Source organism: Talpa europaea, assembly GCF_964194135.1.
Source record: "Talpa europaea genome assembly, chromosome: 3".
Classification (NCBI taxonomy): Eukaryota; Metazoa; Chordata; class Mammalia; order Eulipotyphla; family Talpidae; genus Talpa; species Talpa europaea.
In genome coordinates, this window is record NC_140069.1 from 107,235,507 (window position 1) to 107,256,999 (window position 21,493).

The 21,493-nt window shown below is 38.7% G+C and overlaps 1 protein-coding gene across 2 annotated transcripts in view; it reads right to left on the reverse strand.

Annotated features, from left to right (window-relative positions):
- ELMO1 (engulfment and cell motility 1) overlaps positions 1–21,493 on the reverse strand; it is a gene marked incomplete at both ends in the record, with an annotated part of 519,094 nt that overhangs the window by 222,561 nt on the left and 275,040 nt on the right. For both annotated transcript variants that reach the window (XM_084229578.1, XM_084229579.1), the window contains one exon: positions 19,506–19,614. In XM_084229578.1, the coding sequence (XP_084085704.1) occupies positions 19,506–19,614 (109 nt within the window). The remainder of the gene's footprint in view (positions 1–19,505; positions 19,615–21,493) is intronic.

The window sequence follows — 21,493 nt, forward strand, 5'->3', positions numbered from 1 at the left end:
GACTCAAGGTCATGATTCAAAAGAATATATAAAAATGACAGAAATTATGGTATTATCTTAAGCATAAATATAGGAACTGTTGAAATAAGGAAAAATGGCTCAAAGAGCCTCTTCTGAACATCTCCCAGATATGACTGTGATGGCTACATTCTAAAACAGAAGCAAAATGGGTCAACAAGAGGTTTAGCTTTACTTATTTTTGTTTGTTTGACTTATCATAACCTAAAAACCCAACTATTTAGCCAATCCAAATGGATCAACAAGTTGGCTATGATTCTGACTTTCTTCAAGAACAGGACCTACAAAGAAATTGGAGCTCTATTTCCACATAAAGAGAATAAAGATTTTGGTTCTGTTGGTAACAATCTGGCAGCATCAGGACTTACCTGCCGGCTCCTGACCTCCATCTGAGTGATGGTGACACGTGCTGGACTATGGCTGCCTCACTCCCCAACATACCACATCAGCGTAGCAGAGGGAAAACCTCGGTGTAGGGTAAATGGTGTCAGATTTTTCTGCCCTCCCACCATTAGGATACATGATGAATCCTGCAGTCTTGAATACATGCTTCATGGCAGACACCTGGAGTAGGGTGTGGGCATACGTAGGTGGGATATGCCTGGGCTAAGACTGGGCTTTATTTATTTGTTTATTTTTAACTTTTTGTATTATAACATTTATCATTTTTTACATTTTTAGATAATATTTGCTTCCCCCACCCCCTCAGATTGAGTCCCCATAGAATTTCCTTCCCCAAGGCACCCGTGCACCATCACCACAGTCCCTTGTGCTCCTCCCTCTATCCCTCTCACACCTCTCCCTTCTCCTCCCCTGCAGTATGTCTCTGGTTTACAATTGTCTGTTTTTGCTTTGTTGTGTTTTGTACTGTTATTATTTTTTTTTACACTGATGTCTTATTTGGTTCCCCTATATTCCTGTTATAAGTGAAACCATCCAATATTTTTCTTTTTCCTTCTGGCCTATTTCACTGAGCATAATTCCTTCTAGCTCCATCCACGTTGCTGTGAATGGCATGAGTTTATCTTTTTTGAATGCTGAGTAATATTCCATGGTATATATGTACCACATCTTCTTGATCCAGTCATCTATTTTTGGGCATTTGGATTGTTTCCAGGTTTCATCTATTGTCAATAGATCTGCAATAAACATAGGTGTACCACACTGAGATACCACCTTATACCAGTAAGAATGGCACATATCAAAAAAAACAAGCAACAACAAATGCTGGCAAGGATGTGGTGAAAAAGGAACTCTCCTACATTGCTGGTGGGAAGGCAAACTGGTCCAACTACTGCGGAAAGATGTGTGGAGTTTCCTCAGTCTACTAAAAATGGAGCTACCATACGATCCGGCAATTCCACTACTAAGGATCTACCCAAAGGACACAAAAACAGTGATTCAAAAGAGCACCTGTAAGACTGGGCTTATAAAGACGGCATCACCGGGACGCCAGCAGTGTGAAAGAGAGATCAGAAAAGAACCAGCAGAGAAGCAGAGGCCGGGAGAGAACGCCGGAGAGCCCAGAAAGAGTGAAGACTTGCTGGGGGCTGGGAGGCCTGCCAGCTTCCCGGACCCCCAACACCCCTCTCTGCCATGAACCTGGTAAACTCATTAAAAGCCCGAAAAAGCCCACCGAAGGTTCTGGCACTCTTCTTTACCCCGTCTGCTCCAATCATAGAGAACCTGCACTGTTCTCTTCCTGCACTACACTTGGTCAGCCAGATTCCCAAAGCTGCCTCCATGGGGACAATAGTGTTACACAGGGCTACTGAGTTCTTCCTATGTGTCCAACACTTTGATTACTCTGTTCATGTGGTTACAATCTTTAATAAGTTATAAAATATAAATTGAGGCACACAAAGGCAAAAGTACCTAGGACCATGAAAGTCACAATGAGGTCGTGGCATAGATATATTTTATATCTCCATCTATAAATCTCTATCATATCTATGGCTATGAGGTATCTATCTTAATACTCCCTATATATAAAAATCACCCAAAATTCTGCCATTTCAATTAGATTTATTTCTCCAACCCCATTTTTTTTTTGAAAGTTCAAAAAAAAGTATTAACTTTTGTATCTAACGCCACAGGATAACTCAATGGAGTGTAAATGTTCATGCCTTTCTAGGAGTATTTTTTTTTTAAAGATTTATTTATTTATTTATTTATACAAGCACTGGGTACAGTCAGAAGCGCGGGAGGGTGAGAGAATTCACCAGAGCCAGAGCGGGGAGCAGAGCAGGCAGAAGGACCGAAGTACACTGCTGAGGGGAACAGCAGGCAGCAGGAGAGGTCTGCGTGCCATGTGGGACCCTCACTGGAGGCCGGGGATCAAACCGGTGCTGCAGAGGCTGCGGGCAGCTTCGCAACCCAGCACTCAACCGCTATGCCACCAGGGAGGCCATCCAGGGGTATGTTTCATAAAATAATACAAAGCCTTAAAATTTCAGACCATTTGGCATAGAACTTCTACTCCTAAGAACTAATTCTCAGGAACTATTCAGATGGGGTACAAGGATGTTCGTCACTGTGCTATTACCACTAAAAATGGAAACATCCCTAAATACTCTGGGATAAGAGTCTGGTTAAATTAATGAGAGTTGATCCACACAATGAAATGTTAAGCAGTTAAGCAGCCATTAAATCATGATATAATTACATATTTATTGTTGTAGGAAGATATTTATAATATATTGCATGTAAAGAATAGAATGTTAAAAATAGTATAATTTCATCTCACATTAATGCCAGAGAAGTTGTGAAAAGATACATACTAATCTTTCTTGGTGGTAGAACAGTAGGTGATTATTAGTTTTGCTTTTCTGCACTGAAATTTTTTTAACAATGAGCATATACTACATTGAATTTAAAAATGCTGAAGTCATACTGTTTGATTCAGGATCTATTTGGTAGACATTTCTCAATGGAAATTATTAAAGATTTGTGCAAAGATGTAGTGACAGAGTATAGGTCTCTCTTAATTTTTCCCTTTCTACTAAATCTTTCCCATAAGCACATAAATAGGCTATAATTTCTCCCACCATTAAAAAAAAAAAAAAACTAAGCTGACTGTAACTTCCTGTCCAGTTTCCACCTCATTTTTCTGCTTTCTGTTAAGCAAAACGCCTTTCAAAAGACATCTGTAACAATCTCTCTCAAACTACATGATGAAGATGAAGAAGCAGCTTGTTTTCAATTTCCAATCTATTGACTAGAAAAAGATACTCTTAAAAAATATAATACAAATTAACAACTAGACAAATGATCATGTTCTAGAATGTTGTGGTCATGTCAAACTGCTATAAATATTACTAAAAGCTGAATCTGCACTCTGGCAGGGATCCTGGACCACCCTGAGCAGCACTCGTCTGTACTTATTGTCCTACTCCGTCTATCCTCACCCTAAATACATTGAACTACCTATATCCCCACCACTTCCTTGAAGCTGCATTTGCTTAGGTCACCCTGACCACCACATTGCTCAAATTAATGCCCAATTTTTTTTTTTAAGATTTATTTATACAAGGGCCTCCCTGGTGGCGCAGCGGTTGAGCGCTGGGTTGCGAAGCTGCCCGCAGCCTCTGCAGGGCCGGTTCAATCCCCGGCTGCTCCCCGGCCACCGGAGGAGGGTCCCACATGGCGCGCAGACCTCTCCTGCCGCCCGCTGCTCTCCTCAGCAGTGTACTTCGGTCCTTCTGCCTGCTCTGCTCCCCGCTCTGGCTCTGGTGAATTCTCTCACCCTCCCGCGCTTCTGACTGTACTTTAAAAAAAAAAAAAAAAAGATTTATTTATACAAGCACTGGGTACAGTCAGAAGCGTGGGAGGGTGAGAGGATTCACCAGAGCCAGAGCGGAAAGTAGAGCAGGCAGACTGACGAAATACACTGCTGAGGGGAGCAGCAGGCAGCAGGAGAGGTCTGTGCGCCATGTGGGACCCTTGCTAGGGGCCGGGGATCAAACCGGCGCTGCAGAGGCTGTGGGCAGCTTTGCAACACAGCGCTCAACCACTCCGCCACCAGGGGAGGCCCTAATGCCCAATTCTTAATCCTCATTTAACTCCATTACCTGCAGCATTTGATACAGCAACCTCTCCTTCTCCTTCAACTGAATTTTCTCTTGGTTCTCCTACATTCCTAAAATCCCTTCCCTAGTTCATCCTCTGCTCTCCAACCTCCAATTAGGCGTACTCTGGGGACTCAATTTTGGAGCCCTATTGATACTCTTATCTAGTTTCATTGCTTTAAATACAGATACAAGTTGACAATACTCAAATTTAAGTCTCCAATTCAGATTATCCCCTGAACTCCAGACAAATATCAGACAGAATATCAGAACTCCAGACAAATATCCAACTACAAAATCAATGTCTCCATTTGGAAGTCTAAAGACATCTCAAAATTAACACCAAAAAACAAAACAAAACAAAAAAACATCAATCTCCATGAAAACTCCATTTTACTTGTCACTACTTGATTTCATGTTATTTCCCAGTCCATATCCAATCTATTGGGAAAATCTTTTAAAATACACATGGAGTGCAATTACTTTGCAATCTCTCCAGTATTTTGGTAGCATCCTTTTTAAATATACTATACCCTTCAACTTGCTCACTATAGTGGATGGAGTATATTAATTTGTTCTCCCTTGCAGTCTAATTTCAATGGATCAAGCAATTTTTGCAAATAGTAAGCTTCTCAATGCCACATATATGCTCAAACCACTTCATGGCTCTTTTCACTCAGGGTAGATGACAAATTTGTTACAATGCATTCAAGGATCTGCAGAATTCCTCCAACCTACTCCACACCTTATTTCTGCTACTCTCTCCCTGCTTCTCTTTGTTCCAGGCACACGGGGCTCCCTGTTTTTCCTTTCACATACTGGAAACTCCTTCCTCAGAACTTAACAATGCTCTTCCCTAGTCCAGGTAAACTCTTGTCCAGATACTGTCTTGTTCCACTCTCTCATGTCATTCATATCTTGGATCATTGTCATTTTCTTAGTGAGAAAACATTATTCATCCTCTCATTTCTGATTTGCATTTTTCATCACAGGAATAACTTCTTTATTCGTCTATTGCCTGTTTTTCTCCAATTAAAATTCATGTCACTAAAGGGAACGAAACATATTGTTTTATTTCATTATTACAGCTCCTGAGCTAAAATTTGAAGTATATTTACTAAGCAAATGTTCATCCTGATATCCTTAATAAAAACAAAGATTTGTAAACAATGTAAATACCTCTCAATAAAAGATCAATAATGTCAATAAATGGGATACTATTTATATCTATAACATGGCCACATATTCAACTATTAAAAGTGCAAATAAACTATAAATGAATACATTTATTGAAGGGAAAGATGTGTGTAACATATTAAGTGTAAAGAATCAGGCTACAAAACCTTAGGCAATTAGCAGATTTTTATAATAAAACCAAATAGGAAATTTCATGAAGCCATATGCATTAAAGTAAACTCTTGATCCCAATTTTTTTTTTTAAATGAGCAAAACAGTCAACCCCATGAAGACTTAAATTCAAGGTTTCTTCTCACAACATGAATGACACAGACAAGTAGAAGGATAATTTCTGACCTGGCAGACTGGGATGGGAAAACAAGTCTGTGCATTTTGATAGGACACTCATGGCTCAAAGATAAAGCAGTTCCTCAAATTTGATATAGCAGAAAAAAGCCAAAGGAGCAGTCAAGTAGGTGGCTGGGGGTGGGGATAGTAAGACTTGCAGAAATGGTAAGTAAAACCTGGCCTTGTTTCTTCCTTCAAGCTTCAGAGTTAAACAGTCCCATTCTTAGTAAAGATGGACCAGTCATGTTATGAAGTGACAAGTGTCACTTAAATCAGTCAAAGGGTTGTGGAGGTGGGAGAAGACAGCAGGTGGAATCAGCTAGGTGGGGGAGAACGAAGTGAGGGGACTGTCATTTGCCATTTCCTCTCCCTTTTCTGGCAAAATTAAGGTGTAGTTCTTCTCAAAGGACTTTTCGATGGCAATAAAGGTGATATTTCAAAGGAAGAAAAATTTCAGAGTGGGAAAGCACATTAAAGTTTATATTCCAAAGGTAAGGAGCAGTCATATCAGTATGAAAGCAAACATATCTGTCACCAGGTTTGCCTCATCTACCTAATCTGCCTGAGGCCTCTCCTAACAAGTCCTTGGGTAAATCTTTAATTCTCTTGCATAGACTCTCATACCAATCTGGGTTATACACATGCCACTTAAGAACAAATGATGGCAAAGTTTTAGTTAACTAATTTAGGAACTAGAGTTGCCACACTGAGTACATAAGAGGACTCTGTTTAACACAGCAGCTTGGAGTTGGCAGCCACCTGGGTAACCACAGTGCTTTCACCAGAGGCAAGGGAGGACCATACAAGAGGCTTGCCTAGAGACGCTTGATAGTGAAGCCAGAACCAGAATCCGTATTTGCTAATACCTAATATAGAACTCTCACCAGTCCCTAAAGAGATCCATTTAGCAATGATCCAAATTACCATGGGGGAGGGGTGGGGGGTGGGAGCAGAGGCTCTACAGAAATCCCTAAACTTACAAAGGACCAGTTGGGCTGCCTAGGAAGCAATCAGGAAATTCATTAAACATGCTGATTTCTGGGTTCCACTGCAAGAATTTATATTACACAGATGCTCCGCCAAGTGAATCTGATGCAGTCAAGTTCAGGAATCACTGGCCTGGGTTATACAAGACCAAACAGCAGAGAAACCAGTAGTTTTCTATTTTCAGAAAATGCAAGTCATTCTCCTTACTCACTCATGCTACGAAAAAAACATGCAATTATAAAGCTGAAAATGGCTTCTTCAGGGGAAAAAAATGATTAACACTTCTAAAGATGCTCAGACCAGAATTGCAATCTGTTCTTGTGCCCAAAGCCTTCGAAAGTGCATTCAGGGAAGTCACCTTGCACTTGTTTGCTGGGATCCAAAGCTGCATCCTGTTCATCACAGGCAGACCAGAAAGGTGTCTCTATCAGGCAGGAATGAACACACTCCAGGAGGAATTGTAGTGACTGGCAATGACCTTCAAAGAGCTAGGTTTCCCAGCCTATAGCAGCCATTCCAGGGGGCCAGGCTCCCCTTCACATGGCGTGGGTTGTATGCACATGCCTGGTGAAGAGACATGCCTGAAGTGCAGTTTACTGGCCACTGTATCCTCACTGGAGACCTTCCCAGGCCAGAAACCAAACTCTTGACTGGTGAAAGTCTGCCCCATTCCCTGAGGTGAAGGGGTGGGTAAGAAAGAAGTAAGTCTAGTTGTCCAGAGGTAGTTGGCAATATAACAAATTAGGAAGACACACAGCTGTGTGCTCTGAAACACGACTGAAAATGGACCTTTTTTTCCCTCTTTGGAGACATACTGTAGTGTTGATATTTTCTACTTCAAATCTAGGCTCAATAGGCTTACTCATGAAATTACCCTGCGGGAGAAGAGAAGGGGGAGAGATATGTAACTTATTATCACTAAGTATAGAAGAAAAAACAAGGATGCTATTGGAGAGATCTCAGGGTAAAACACAAAGTTCATAAAAAAAAAGTAGTGATGTCTGAAAATATTTTGGGAACTGACCATGTAGCAAATAGAAATCTACTTTATTCATGCAATAAATACTTCATAAATGCAGATTATATGTAAAACACTGGACTAGAGACAAAGATGAAAGGTGAATTCATTATGAATCTAATTGTCATGGCGCTTACAGTCTATAAGGGAGGCAGGACACTGAGAAAACCAAAAGCACTGGTTGTAGTAAATAACACAACAGTCTCCCACAGTAGTTAACTGCACTTAATGTCAGTGTGACCTAATCTTGTCAATCTCACCATAGTCTCAGTTTCCTCACTTGTAAATGGAGACCTGATAAGGGTTAACAGGGTATTGACCACAGGGAGTAGCCTGCTACACACAAAGCATCTAGTAAATGGTAGCCGACTTAAAAAAAAAAATTTAAACACTTTTTTCCCCTGTCTATCTTTAAATCAGCAAGCTTTTTTTTACTAAAATTCAAGTATACAGGACTGGAGACTCTACTGCCATCTCCCTCCTAATCTGCTCCCACAAACAGGAAGATGTCTCCATCCAAAGGTCTCAGGTTAAGGACAGGCAGTTTTAATAGCCGTCCTATTAAAGTCATCCTGGAGTGGTTTGCTCTTTGCTGCTCCCCTCCACCATGTGGGACTCCCTGGGAAATCACAGCTTCTGAGAGAAGTGGGCTGAAGTTGGAGGTTAGTTTCTGGATTTTTTCTTTTTCTTGTTTTCGATTTTTTGTTTTACTTGCATATATTTTGGTTTTAAAAACAAATCTTACAGTTTAGCAGTTCATCACTATGTCAGTGCAGTCTTTCATCCTGATTTTCTGTTATTTTAACTTCTCTTTTTTGTTATCTTAAGCCATTTTACCACCTATATGAATTTTCTAGCATTTTCCTTTGACTACCTCATATTTCAGGTTACCCTTTCAAATTAACATTTCACTTTATAACATACTGGGGCTTTTTAGATCATGGTCTAGTGAATCACAATCTCACACATTCCACACACCTAAAGACTCACTGGAAGATGAAGATTATTGCTCTGGAAGAAAGTAGCTTGTGAATCTAAGTCTGGGGGTCAGAAAAGACACATATCTCTACAAATAGGGGAAGGTGGTTTAACACTTTACATTTCGAGAGCAAGACTAGTAAAACTTAGATGCTATATTGATTGTCCAGATGAGGAGTGGAAATGCCATCCATGCAAATTGCCTCCTTCCTCTACTGGTGGCAAATGACTTATGTTTTTCCTTTTCTTATGATTTTCCCACTTATAGAAGAAGCTGCATGTCCCAAAACCCATAGTTTCATCTATAGACACTGGATTTTAGATAAGCCACACCTACTGTACTGAAGACCAAAGGCCCTGTGCACAACAGCCCCTGGCCTGAGCTGGGAACATGCGATGGTAGGTAGCACCTGAGATCTACCTCAGATCACCACCTATAATCAGATGTTCTGGGCCAGGTTCCTGACACTGCTTCAACCTTGATGCCTCCCAGTGGCACCTGCCTCCCCACAGCTCTCCAAGGAAGCCTCTTGCTAGGCAGGGCTCTCTCTAAAAGACAGCAGGCTAGATCTGAATCCAACTTCAAATGATTTTTGTTTACTGTGAATTTTTCTTCAAATCATATTAAAAAATTTGTCTGCCACCAAAACATAATTTTCAATTTTTTATAAAATGTGTGAATGTGTATGTGTGGTGTGGAGGGCAGGGAGGAGAGAGAGAGGAAGAGGAAGAACAACAAAGAAAATATGGTAAAATGTTAAACAATAGGTGAATATGGATGCATACAATCTTCAGACTTTCATGCAAAAGAAGTTTCAAACAATAAACATTTTTATTTCTATTCATTTTTCATTGCTTTTCTGTATCAATTCTTCCTTAACAACTTTCACCTCCTTATTCTTCCAATGAACTCTCTAATCATTCTGACAAGTTCCCACTCTAATTCCTATTGGAACTTTGTGATGAGATATGAGTCTTTACACTCATTTGAAGAAACTTTCACCTGTATCACAATATTAATGTTTTCCTATCAGGAATAAAACATTTGATTATTTATATGCTTGCAACTTGTGTTGTATATTTCAGTAAAATCTTATAACTTTCTTTACAGAAGTCCAAGACGTTTCCTGTTAAGAAAACATCATTCTGAAGCAGTTTACATTTTTATTGCCACTACTAAAAATAAACTTTTCAGCCATTTTATAATTAACTAATGACTGCTGACATATGGAAAAACTGCTAAGTTTTGTTTATCTGCTATGCAACTATTCTCCTAAATTGCATTCATTCTAAATGCTTTTCCTTTGCTTCTTCATAAATTTCTAGACAGAGAATTTTCATTGTCTATAAAATATTTTGTTTCTATAAATGAACTATACTTCTGTTTGTATCTTCAGATCTAGAAGAAATAATAATGGTGGGTTTTAGCATCCTATAGCATCCAGCCTTTCCACCAGTTTTTAGTGGGGAAGCTGTTGTGTTACCACCACTTTAATTATAATTTTGGCTTGTCTCTTTATAGTAGCTTTTTCTTTATGTGATTGCAAGAATATGTCCATTCCATCATATTAACACATGATATTAAATGTTATCCAGTGCTAATTTAGTATTGTATTTAGAGGTACACTGATTTGTTTTCTATTATTGAGCTACTCTTGCTTCCCTGGGACAAATGCATATTCAAATTCAAGATATATGGCCAAGAAAAACAAAGGTCTTTATAACATATTTTGTAAATATTCACAATCTACTTATTCATTTTATTTTTATTTGCCTTTGTTTTTAGTTTATATATTTGTTTTTATTATCTTTATAACTTTTCTATAGCCACCTCAACTTTTAGGAAAATCTGGGTCAGGAAAAAGAGGAAAAGAGTGACAAACAATAGAAACTATAATAAAAAGGACACAGATAAAGTACAAAAGGAGAAGACACTGGACATTTGTGCTCTTTCATCATGTCTGTGTCTCTTCATTCTGAGGCTGGGCAATCTACCAGTCCCTCTCTCAATCTATATAGCCTAAGAGACAAGAATAAATGCTGATTATTTCTACCTACATATTAACATAGAAATAATTTGATAAGGAGTAAGTCCTAAAGACTATGAAAAAAATAAATTATTTTCATCCATAGTTGAGATTACTCGATATAATCTCCTTTAAATGGCCAGATTTAATTTCTCTCAGCAACCATTCCCTGTGGAGATAAACATTGCACTGTGATTTCAGAAGTAATTGAAGTACTACCTTCTGAAATACCAAGAAACCACTGCAGAACTTTAAATTCTGAAGACAGTTCATGAAACGCAGAGTTGGCTTTGTTACAGGATACATCTTGATATTTTTAAATTTGTGCATATTTGAGTTAATGTTATTTCCTTCATGAATAGATCATTTCATAGTGAACAAAACACTTTAACCTGTATTTCCTCATATTGTTCTCAGATGATGATCATGATGATTTTCAAGGTTACAAAACGAAGACTAAGGAGCATGATGGCTAAACCTCTTGACAAAAGCCCTTTACATCAGCTATGTCTATTACCCACAGGTTTGCATTCTGAAGGCAAGAATCTTTTATTAATTGTTCTTGCTTTGTAATAACACTATTACAAATCCTGATATCAGTTTTATAATTATTCTAAATAATCACTCATGAATGAATTTTATATTCCTTTCTATGACCTTTTATATTTGGGTCAAAAGTGGATATAACTTTATAAAGTCAGACTCTGGCCTTGACTATTTTGTTTTGCACAACATTTTTACTTTAAAACTGAAATAAAATATAAAGGTAGAAGTAGTTATGGGTGATTTGGTATTTGGCACACTTTGGAGATGATACCTGATGAAGGGTATTCTAAATTTACCTCAATTACCAAAATAAATTTATGAACTAAGAAAGTAAAAGTAGAATATCATCAATCAAGACAGAATCAAGATCCAAGAGGCTTCAGGTTGGAATCAGGAGGATAAAATAGTCCTCGAGATTTAATTGATAAGAGCTAATTTTCTTAACGTTTTTCTTAGTGAAGATGTTCTAAGAATAAAAGTGATGGATAGGAGTTCTCAAAACGCGAAAACACCAATGTCCCAGAGTTAAGTGTCTGTTCTAATTGCTGCTGCACTCTAAAGAGTCCTTCAGATTGCTCATCTGTGTTATTTTTACTTGCTAAAGCTGAGGTGTCTGAGTGATGAATTACACAAGGTGTTCCACTCAGCATCACTGGTGTGTTATAATAAATATCACTACTGAAAGACAAAGTAGGGTAATGCTGAGCATTTCAGAGTGTGTGATAGAGATTTCATCTTCATTTTTTAACCAGAGAAGTCATTATAAAATTTTAATCTATATATGGTCAAACTGATGAAGATGATAAAATTGTTTCAGAGAAATATGAAGGCTTCAATCATAAATGTATGTCATTCTGCCCTTCAGAATACATCTGAGAATAAACTACACACAAAAGCATAATTGAAGAAGTGGAAATATTCATTTACAAAAAGGAAAGTAAGGTAGTGGAGTCCTAGCATCTTGGTGATGAAAAATGAAATACATTATAATCAAACCCCAATTTCCATTTTTCTGCAACCTTTGATACAGTTGCATTAAAAAAAAAAACAAACACTAGTGCATTTCCCCAATTCCCAAAAAAGGCAAAATGACAGAGGACTGTAATATGACTTCAATTTGTTATAGCTTTCTGCAGCAGTATGGAAAATGCAAAAAGGATTTTTTTTTTTAAGTAAAGGGACAGAATTAAGCATTTCAAGTAGGTATTTTCCCTATCTTAAGAGAACCCCTGTTTTCTTTAGCTACCTACTATCCGTGGTCATACACTTCAGGGAAGGTTGGTTTTGCATCCAGTTTCAGGTGTGGTTAATGATTGGTCCCCCTGGAAGGTTGAATTTGCCATATCGATGACTGGCTTAGGCATAGGCACACAGCACACAGTATCAGCCAAGGAGACATGAAAGTTTGTCTGAATATATATATATATTTTTTTTTTTAAATAGAGGCATGTTTTATTTATTTATTTGTTTTGTTTTTGTTTATACATGCACTGGGTACAGTCAGAAGCACGGGAGGGTGAGAGAATTCACCAGAGCCAGAGCGGGGAGCAGAGCAGGCAGAAGGACCGAAGTACACTCCTGAGGGGAGCAGCGGGCGGCAGGAGAGGTCTGCACGCCATGTGGGACCCTCCTCTGGTGGCCGGGGAGCAGCTGGGGATCAAACTGGCGCCGCACAGGCTGCGGGCAGCTTCTCAACCCAGCGCTCAACCGCTGCACCACCGGGGAGGCCCTGTCTGAATATATTTTTACACACCTACCAGTGATTTCCTGGAAGATATAGCCTTTTGTTCCTCTGGACCAAGTGATGTCAGTTATCATTTTGTTACCAGCCTGAAGACAAATTTGGTACACTACGGAAAGCAGAACCAAAACATGGAAGAACTTGGGTCCTTGATGACATCAGTGAACAGTTCAGTTAGTCCTAGGACCTACTCAACACTGCAATCATGACTCTCAACAAATGTTCTTCTGAAATGGTACATTTTGAGTTGGGATTTCTATTACTTGCTGCTGATGGTCTCCTCATTGCTGCATTATCTGAGTCAGGTCTGTAATAATTGGTAAGTCTGTCCTAGTCGAGACTTAATACATTATCAGGCTTACATTCAGGTAAAAATATCTAATTCTAGAATTTTTTGCTCACAACTGGGACATTTATTTTTCTTATTAAAATCCTTAGGTTGGTTCCTCCTGCCTGTAAGGTGAAGTTCAAACTCCTCTGTACCACAAATCCTGTATTCTGACTCTTCTATCATCACCAACTTCATTTTCTTGTTTCCTTTAAGCCTATGAGTTACTTGAGGATGGAGGATATGTTCTAAGTCCATGCACCAGTGGCTAGATCGTGACTCAGAGAAGGAACTCTACAGTTACTGAAAAATGAATGAAAAACAAAAAGAAATATCCTTGCTCTATCTGACACTGATTTATCACTGGATGAGGTGCTCCATATCTAAAAGATGAGAAATTAGTCTATTTGTTTAAGAAATCAAGTTTTCCTTGTATCTTTCAACAAGTTATTGTTTTGGGGCCAGTAATATAATAACAAAAACAACCGTTATCATATTTTAGCACCAGTTAGTAGCTGAGTATCTTCATAAGGACTTCACATCCCTAACTAATAATAATACCAATCTTTTAAAAAAAATTAAGATTGATTTATTTATACAAGAACTGGGGTATAGGCTAGAGGTGCAGGAGGGTAATAGGATTCACCAGAAACAAAGCAGGGAGTAGAACAGGCTGATGGACCAAAAACACTGCTGAGGGGAGCAGCGGGCGAGACCAGCCTGGAATCAAACCCGCGTGCTGCAGAGGCCACAGACAGCTTCACAGAGGCACAGACAGCTTCACAGGGCTGCACCCAACTAGCTGCATCACCAGGGAGGGCCCCCTGTAACTTCTTTTTCTTTTTTTAAAATTGATTAGGACTTTATTTTTTTTTTACTTAATATTTTATTTTATATAATTCATACATCATTTTTCATTTTTGCACAATGTATGCATTTTAATTTTGGTTATATTCCCCATGCAATTGCACCCCCCCTTATTTTGACCCTAGTCCTTCCTCTCTCCTTCCCTCCCCCGCCCCCAGTATGTCTCTGGTTTATAGTTGCTTGTTGATTTTGATTTTTACTTTGTATTAATTAGTCTTTTTCCTGGTCCCTTATTTAGGTTTTCTAAATTCCTGCTGTGAGTGAGACCATCCGGTATTTTTCTTTTTCTTTCTGACTTATTTCACTGAGCATCATTCTAGCTCCATGCATGTTGCTGCAAACTGCATGTGTTTATCTTTTTTGATTGCTGAGTAATATTCCATTGTGTATATGTACCACATCTTCTTGATCTAGTCATCTATTTTTGGGCATTTCGGTTGTTTCCATAGCTTAGCTATTGTAAATAGTGCTGCTATAAACATAGGGGTGTAGGTGCCCTTTGGAATTAATGTTTCTGTGTCATTTGGGTAAATACCTAGGAGTGGAATGGCTGGATCATATGGAAGCTCTATCTTTAGTAGGTCAAGAAATCACCACACAGATCTCCATAGTGGTTGGACCAGTTTGCACTCCCAACAGCAGTGCAGGAGAGTTCCTTTTTCTCCACAACCTCGCCAACATTTGTTGTTGCTAGTTTTTTTGATATGTGCCATTCTCACTGGTGTAAGATGGTATCTCACTGTAGTTTTGATTTGCATTTCCCTGATTACAAGTGATGTTTAAAGAGCTTCTGCACAGCAAAAGAGACAATAACCAAAACAGAGAAACCCCACCGACTGGGAGAAAATTTTTGCACACAACACTAATGATAAAGGACAGATCACAAAAATCTACAAAGCTGATGAGACTCAACAAAAACAAAGAAAATAATCCAGTCAAAAAAACGGACAGAAGAGCTAAAAAGAAATTTCTCCAAAGAGGAAATGCAAATGGCCCTGTAACTTTTCCTCAGCGCTATGCCTCCCTTCTCCCACTTCCTGCTTCCATCCCTCCCACCCCCACCCCTCCCTGACCTCCACACACAAGTACACCTCTTTTTTTTAAGACTTGCTCTCCCCTCTACTTTCATCTTGCTCCTCCAACTGGGGCCCGGGCTCTGGGGATATGTGTCCATATTCAGGTCCATGAGTATTTTTTTTTTTTTTAAAGAATTATTTTTTTTATTTATACAAGCACTGGGTACAGTCAGAAGTGCGGGAGGGTGAGAGAATTCACCAGAGCCAGAGCGGGGAGCAGAGCAGGCAGAAGGACTGAAGTACACTGCTGAGGGGAGCAGCGGGCGGCAGGAGAGGTCTGCACGCCATGTGGGACCCTCTTCCAGTGGCCGGGGAGCAGCTGGGGATCGAACCGGCACTGCAGAGGCTGCGGGCAGCTTCGCAACCCAGCACTCAACTGCTGCGCCACCGGGGAGGCCCATGGTCAATGAGTATTTTTAATAGTTTTAAAAATTGAAACTAAAGGAAAACAAATGCCTTACTCTCAAAAAGGTCTTAAGGAGACAAGATTTTATGAAGAATAATTTCAATGAAATTGGAGAGAGTGAAGAAGCAAGGAACATTGTTTCAGGTCTCAGTTTTAGCTGTCACTTAAGTCAGAGCAATCTTCCTCTGAGGCTGAACCTGCAATTTGCTTATGGAAAGTGAAATTCTATCATTTACAAGAAAAAATATCCTTCCAACTAAGGCAACATATATTTTGACATTTAATCCTCCCAACAATTATGTACAGCATGTATTATCTTAACTTTCTAGATAAGAAATCAGAAGCTCAGAACAGAAAATCATGTCCAAGATATCCAATTTGTAGCTGAGCTGTAATTCAAAGATGGCCCATTGGGGGGACCAACATGCAATCACTTGACTTCCTGTCTCTACAGTGCTTGGGGCATCCTCAACACTGATTTGAGCTCAGTGACCTGAGACAATATACAGTAAGTGCAAATGTTTGCCTCATTAATAAACATAGATGCTATTGATCCTGATTAGCTCCTGTGGTATTTCAGACATCAATTAAAATAACCTTGATAAAGTGATCTGAGAATATTAATAGACATTCTTTTTTAAACCACACTATTAAGCATTTGCCTCTTGTAATGTCAATAATTGGGAAGCAAAAAAAGTGTTTTTAAAAATGTAATATATAAAAAACACTGTGCATAAACATTTGGTATCACTAATTGAATCATTAATTGAATTTGGTATCATTAATTGAACAGTAACATTCAATCATTAATTGAATATGGTATCATTAATTGAACATTAATATGTTTGCTTTGGGTACCAAAATATAATTATTATTTCAGAAGTGAACTTCTTCAAAATACCTTAAAATAAATCAAAAGAAAAACCATTTCTATAAAATTCAATCTTTCTACTTTTGTATATGCTACCCCCCCCCTTTTTTCCAATCAGTTAGATTTTTAAATGAGAACTTCCTGGTATCAGCAGTTGTTTACAACTGAAAGTGACCATGATCTTTCAGGTCAATTATTAACACAAATCTGTGAACCACCGCAAACACAGGAGGGAGAAAAGCAAACACATACAAACCACAGGCATGTGGATTTATATGTGAAACCAATTTTCTTCAGAAGAAAAATAGGCATCTCCTTCAACATCAGGGTGCACTCAGATTTGTTTTTCATATTAGTAACTTATTTAATATGGCAATGGGCAAAAGGCAATCCATTAAAAAGCTATTTTCCTCTGACTACAGGGTGTTTCATCATATGATGTCTAGCACTCAATCAGAATGTAGCAATCCTTTAATATTTCATGAACAGAAAACAGCTCATTTGGGCATGCAGACTTCAGAAAAGTGGGAGTCTTTTGTAAGCCTTCTAAAATATCCAGAATGGTCTCTGCAGAGAATGACAAACAATAGGTCCAAATGAAAACTTACATTATGAAAAATATTTGGAAAATGTTTTAGAACAGATTATATATATATACACACACATATATGTGTATATATGTGTGTTGTATGTATTTATATTTACCTCTGTGCCTGCAGTGTTCATCATAGGACATTGCAAATACTCTATAGGTTTCACTGAATAAATGAATAAATTTATTGTCATCTTGCACACATTTGTCCCTAACTATCCAAGCTCAACTCATTGAAGAGACCAGGCCTGTCCAGGTGCTGAGACAATTGTATCAGAATGCTGGGAAATTAAATAATATACAGTGTAAAAACAGCACCTGCCTTCATCTCCACTCTGTTATTTGAGTCTATAGGAATGTTGTTCCGTTTTAGTACCTGGTTGACTACCAGGTCCTCAACTGTCCAGGAAAGATGATGTACACAAGTCAGAGGTTAGCATTTACTCTGTACCCATCCCCTCCCCTGAAACACAGAGCTGACATTAACCGGAGAAACACTCTCTGTCGAGACTCCCACCTCCAAAGCATCTCCAAGCACACAATGGAGCCCCATAGACATGAAGGACAGTCCAAATTAGAGCCACATTTAACCTGCCCATACATGGCCGATATTGGTCATCCTTTCCAAGTTAGTCCCCCAAGATTGAATATTATCTGTTCCAAAGGTACTTCTCTCACCAGTACCATTGCAACTGCAGTTTCTGAGGTTACCTGTGATCAAGCCAAATTAACACAAGTACTCAAATCATCATGCAAAATGCCATCATTCAATTTCTGATAAAAACTGGAGGATGTAAGAGCACAATGATACATGTAAGTTACCCAAAGACAAGAAAACCATAATTGGCAAAGATAAGAATCCAGCTCCCCTTCATTTCCAACATTCTCCTTTTTCTCTGTCAGACCCATAATCTGTGCTGGGTTGATTTTCAGCTTGCTGGACATATGTCTCTTGGGCAAAGGAGAAGAGCAGGAATGTGGGCATGGCAGTCATTGCAGAAAAGAGTATACCTTTTTTTTTTTTTTTTTTGCAATCAAGGTAAAGAACTGGTAGCCAAAATCTGCACTGGGAAGGTGGAAATGGCCAAAGGGAAGAAGGAAAGGGCAATGTGGAGCAATAAGATGGACATAGGAAATAATATTCAAGTAAAGCATGACAGTTCTCCAGTTTCTAAAACTCTTAAATTGTTTTGCAATGATTTTTAACAAGTGACTTCTAGAGTTGTTCCCCATAAAAGTGAGGTGACATGATATTGTAGCAGTTATCAGAATGAGGAATTCAATAGGACTTATTTGATTCAAAACTTCAATCCTTCAGCTGAAATAATAGCCATAGACCATACCGAGTCTCAACAAGTTAGTCTAATGAAGAGTGGGAAGGATAACTCAAGTCTAGAGCCCAGGTAAACTGCAATGTAATGGTTGCTGGTGACCAACAAACCATAGTAGATTGATATAGAAATCTCTCAGATCAGGCTGCTACTCTTCTAATACAGAAATGTCCTAATATAGGGTCATAAATAATGAACAGTTCCACATCAACTTCAGCTTCTTTCCTTCAACCCTCTACACTGTTTAATGTGCTTGGTCAAACAGATGAAATTCTTAGCCTTTTTCTTATCAAGTTTCAATTCTCTATTTTATCATAGCAGTCACTTCCATATTGCACATAAAACATAACCCTGTTTCCAATTTACATCATCAGATTCCTTCCCATTAATCATTTCAGACCATAATTTTAAGCTTTCGAGCAGTTAACTGAATATTTACGTTTTCACAACAGTAGCAAACACCAGGCATCTATCTGACATAAAATATTCTTGAGTGTCCAAGTATTAAACCTATGAGGAAAGATTTAACTGTGCATTGGCTTGTAAAGCATGGTAGGAATGGAATCCAGAGCTTTAAGGAGGCTCAACATTGATGGTGATTGTGGGGACCGATTAAATCAGATTCTCAAAAACAGGTTAAAGTCAAATAATGCCAGTGAATAAAATTTCAAGAATTTCTTCTTAGTGAAAACAATCTAAATAAGTGAAATACAGGAAACAAGAGGATTTCACTAAGTTATTCAATTTTTCTTGATACAGAAAGATTATTTCAAAAGAAAGACACGAAAATGATCTACTGGTAGATTTTTCAATAGGAATTTTAAAAAATAAATCCATTGATTTTTTTTTATCTTTTTTCTAAACAGAGCATTAAAGATTAGGCAGTTTTAATATATACCTATTTCTATAATGTTTGAAATTCTGTCACAATACCTGAAAATCTTTCTATTCACACAGCTTTTAGTAACAGAAATGCACCCACTAGAAACCTGAGCAAAGAAATTCGGTCCACAGTGATGCCTGTGCAGAGCTTGTGGCACCTTGTGAGTGTTTTGTGTAGGTCTGAGGACAGCCTGGAAGCTGGCTTTTTGGCTGGCTTCATACCAAATGGGAAACAAGTATACTTACGCAGCTCGCCCACTTTCAGGATCTCACACAGCATCTTGGTCAGCTCTATGCTGCTGCGGCCAAAGGGACATTCGTGCTTATCTTCTCGGCTACTGTTCTCAAGTACAATCTGCAATGGGGAAGGGAACATGACAGAAAGGGAAATCAGTTGGTGGAAAACATTAAGAATGTGGGCAATACTGTAACAGAGAAATAGAGAGCCACACTGGACTAAAGCCCCAAGATCCAAGACAAAATTGGACTATATGTCTATCTAAATATACAGGACCTAAAATTCTCTTAATACTGTAAGAGGATATTTTGTTTGTTTCTTTCTATTTACACCAAGGTGCCTATGGAGAGTTTTTTACCTAAGTGACAAAGCCACTCTTACCCTCTCAGTCATATCTGCCCTTTGTTGGAAATAGCAGCTTTTCTTCTGTGACTGCAACCCCCACATTTAAACCACATATTTCCCACAGACATGACTATTATTATTCATGACCATGTTTATACAAGTTTTTGCTCCTGACAGTATTTGACCATGCTGAAGGCTCATGTGACATAAACTAGATGAACTAGAGTTCTTCTCTGCAACTTTTAACATGGAAAGGGCAAAATGTGAGCTCATGAGCTATCTGAATATGAGCCTTAAAGGAAAATATAGGAAGGAGAGAAGAACAGTCAGCCAAGATACTGAGGAAATGAGAGAGGAAAAGCAATGGAAGCCTTGGAGCAGGTGAATTGTTGGTTCCACTTATTCCTATAACACAGTTACTTTCCTGTCCTGAAGGTTTGTATGCCCAGCTCTTCCTGTTAAACTCCTCTGGCCCAGCCAATCAACTTTCCTCTTATTTTAAGCTGTTTTGAGATGTTCCTGCCACAACTAGGGGAACCAATCTACTCATGGAATAAACTAAAATGAAAAACAACAACATAATCTATTTTAAAATCACCAACCTTCAAATTGACATTAAAAAAAAGGAATGATACTTGAGCATGTCACCTGTCTTACCAGTTTCTCCATCTCTGAAGCTGCCTCCAGCTTCCCCCGTGGTGTTGTCTGGTACCCCATGGCGAGATATACTGCCTTGAGTAGGTGACTTCCAGTAGCACCTATAGCAATGTTGTTGCTCCATATATGTTCTTTTCCCCAGACTGTGAACTCTTTAGGAGTGATATCTAATTCACTTAAATCAGTGACAGTGAGTGAGCACCTATTATTATCTACCAAGACACTTCATAAGCCCCATAAACCAGGGCCCTGATCTCATGGAACATTCTATCTAATTGAGGGAGACCTATAAAAAGAAAAAGGCTAATTAGAATTACCAAAAATGCTAGCATATATATATATATATATTATATATATATATATATATATTTCTATGAACTGATCCCTAACAAGTTCTTGTAAGACTGATAAAACCATAAAAGGAAGAGATGTCTTATTTATCATAGAGTTAGCCTAATCAGTCATAGGATTCGCTTTTTAAGGTCTTCAATTTCAAATTTCTTCCCACCACAGCATAGTTTACAAATTGCCTTCACAGACATATTTGCTAGCATTAATGCCAGATTAGCATAACCAGATAGGCCACCTTGATATAGAAGTCAAGCATAAACAGGGGCTAGAGATCTAGGGATAAGATGTTTTTTATCAGCATCAATAATGGAGCCTTGCAAGCAACAGCCCCTATTCACTTTCCCCTAGCTTGTGCCAGACTATTATGCATGCCCAATCCACATCCCCACCACATACATTCATTCACACATTTCTCCACATAACTTGCCACCCTCCCTGAATTTGATACCAAATAAATGATACTGGCTATGGAGAAGGTGCTGCATCTTCAGGGATGTGAGCCCCTCTAGGTCAATCTCGCTCTCATTACTTGGACTTTGAGTCCTCTGTCCCGCTGCTTCCAATGCTGCTGCCCCATGAGGCGACATTGAAAGGTTTGTTCCCTCTTCACTATCTCTTCTGTATAATCTTCCTGAACACTAAG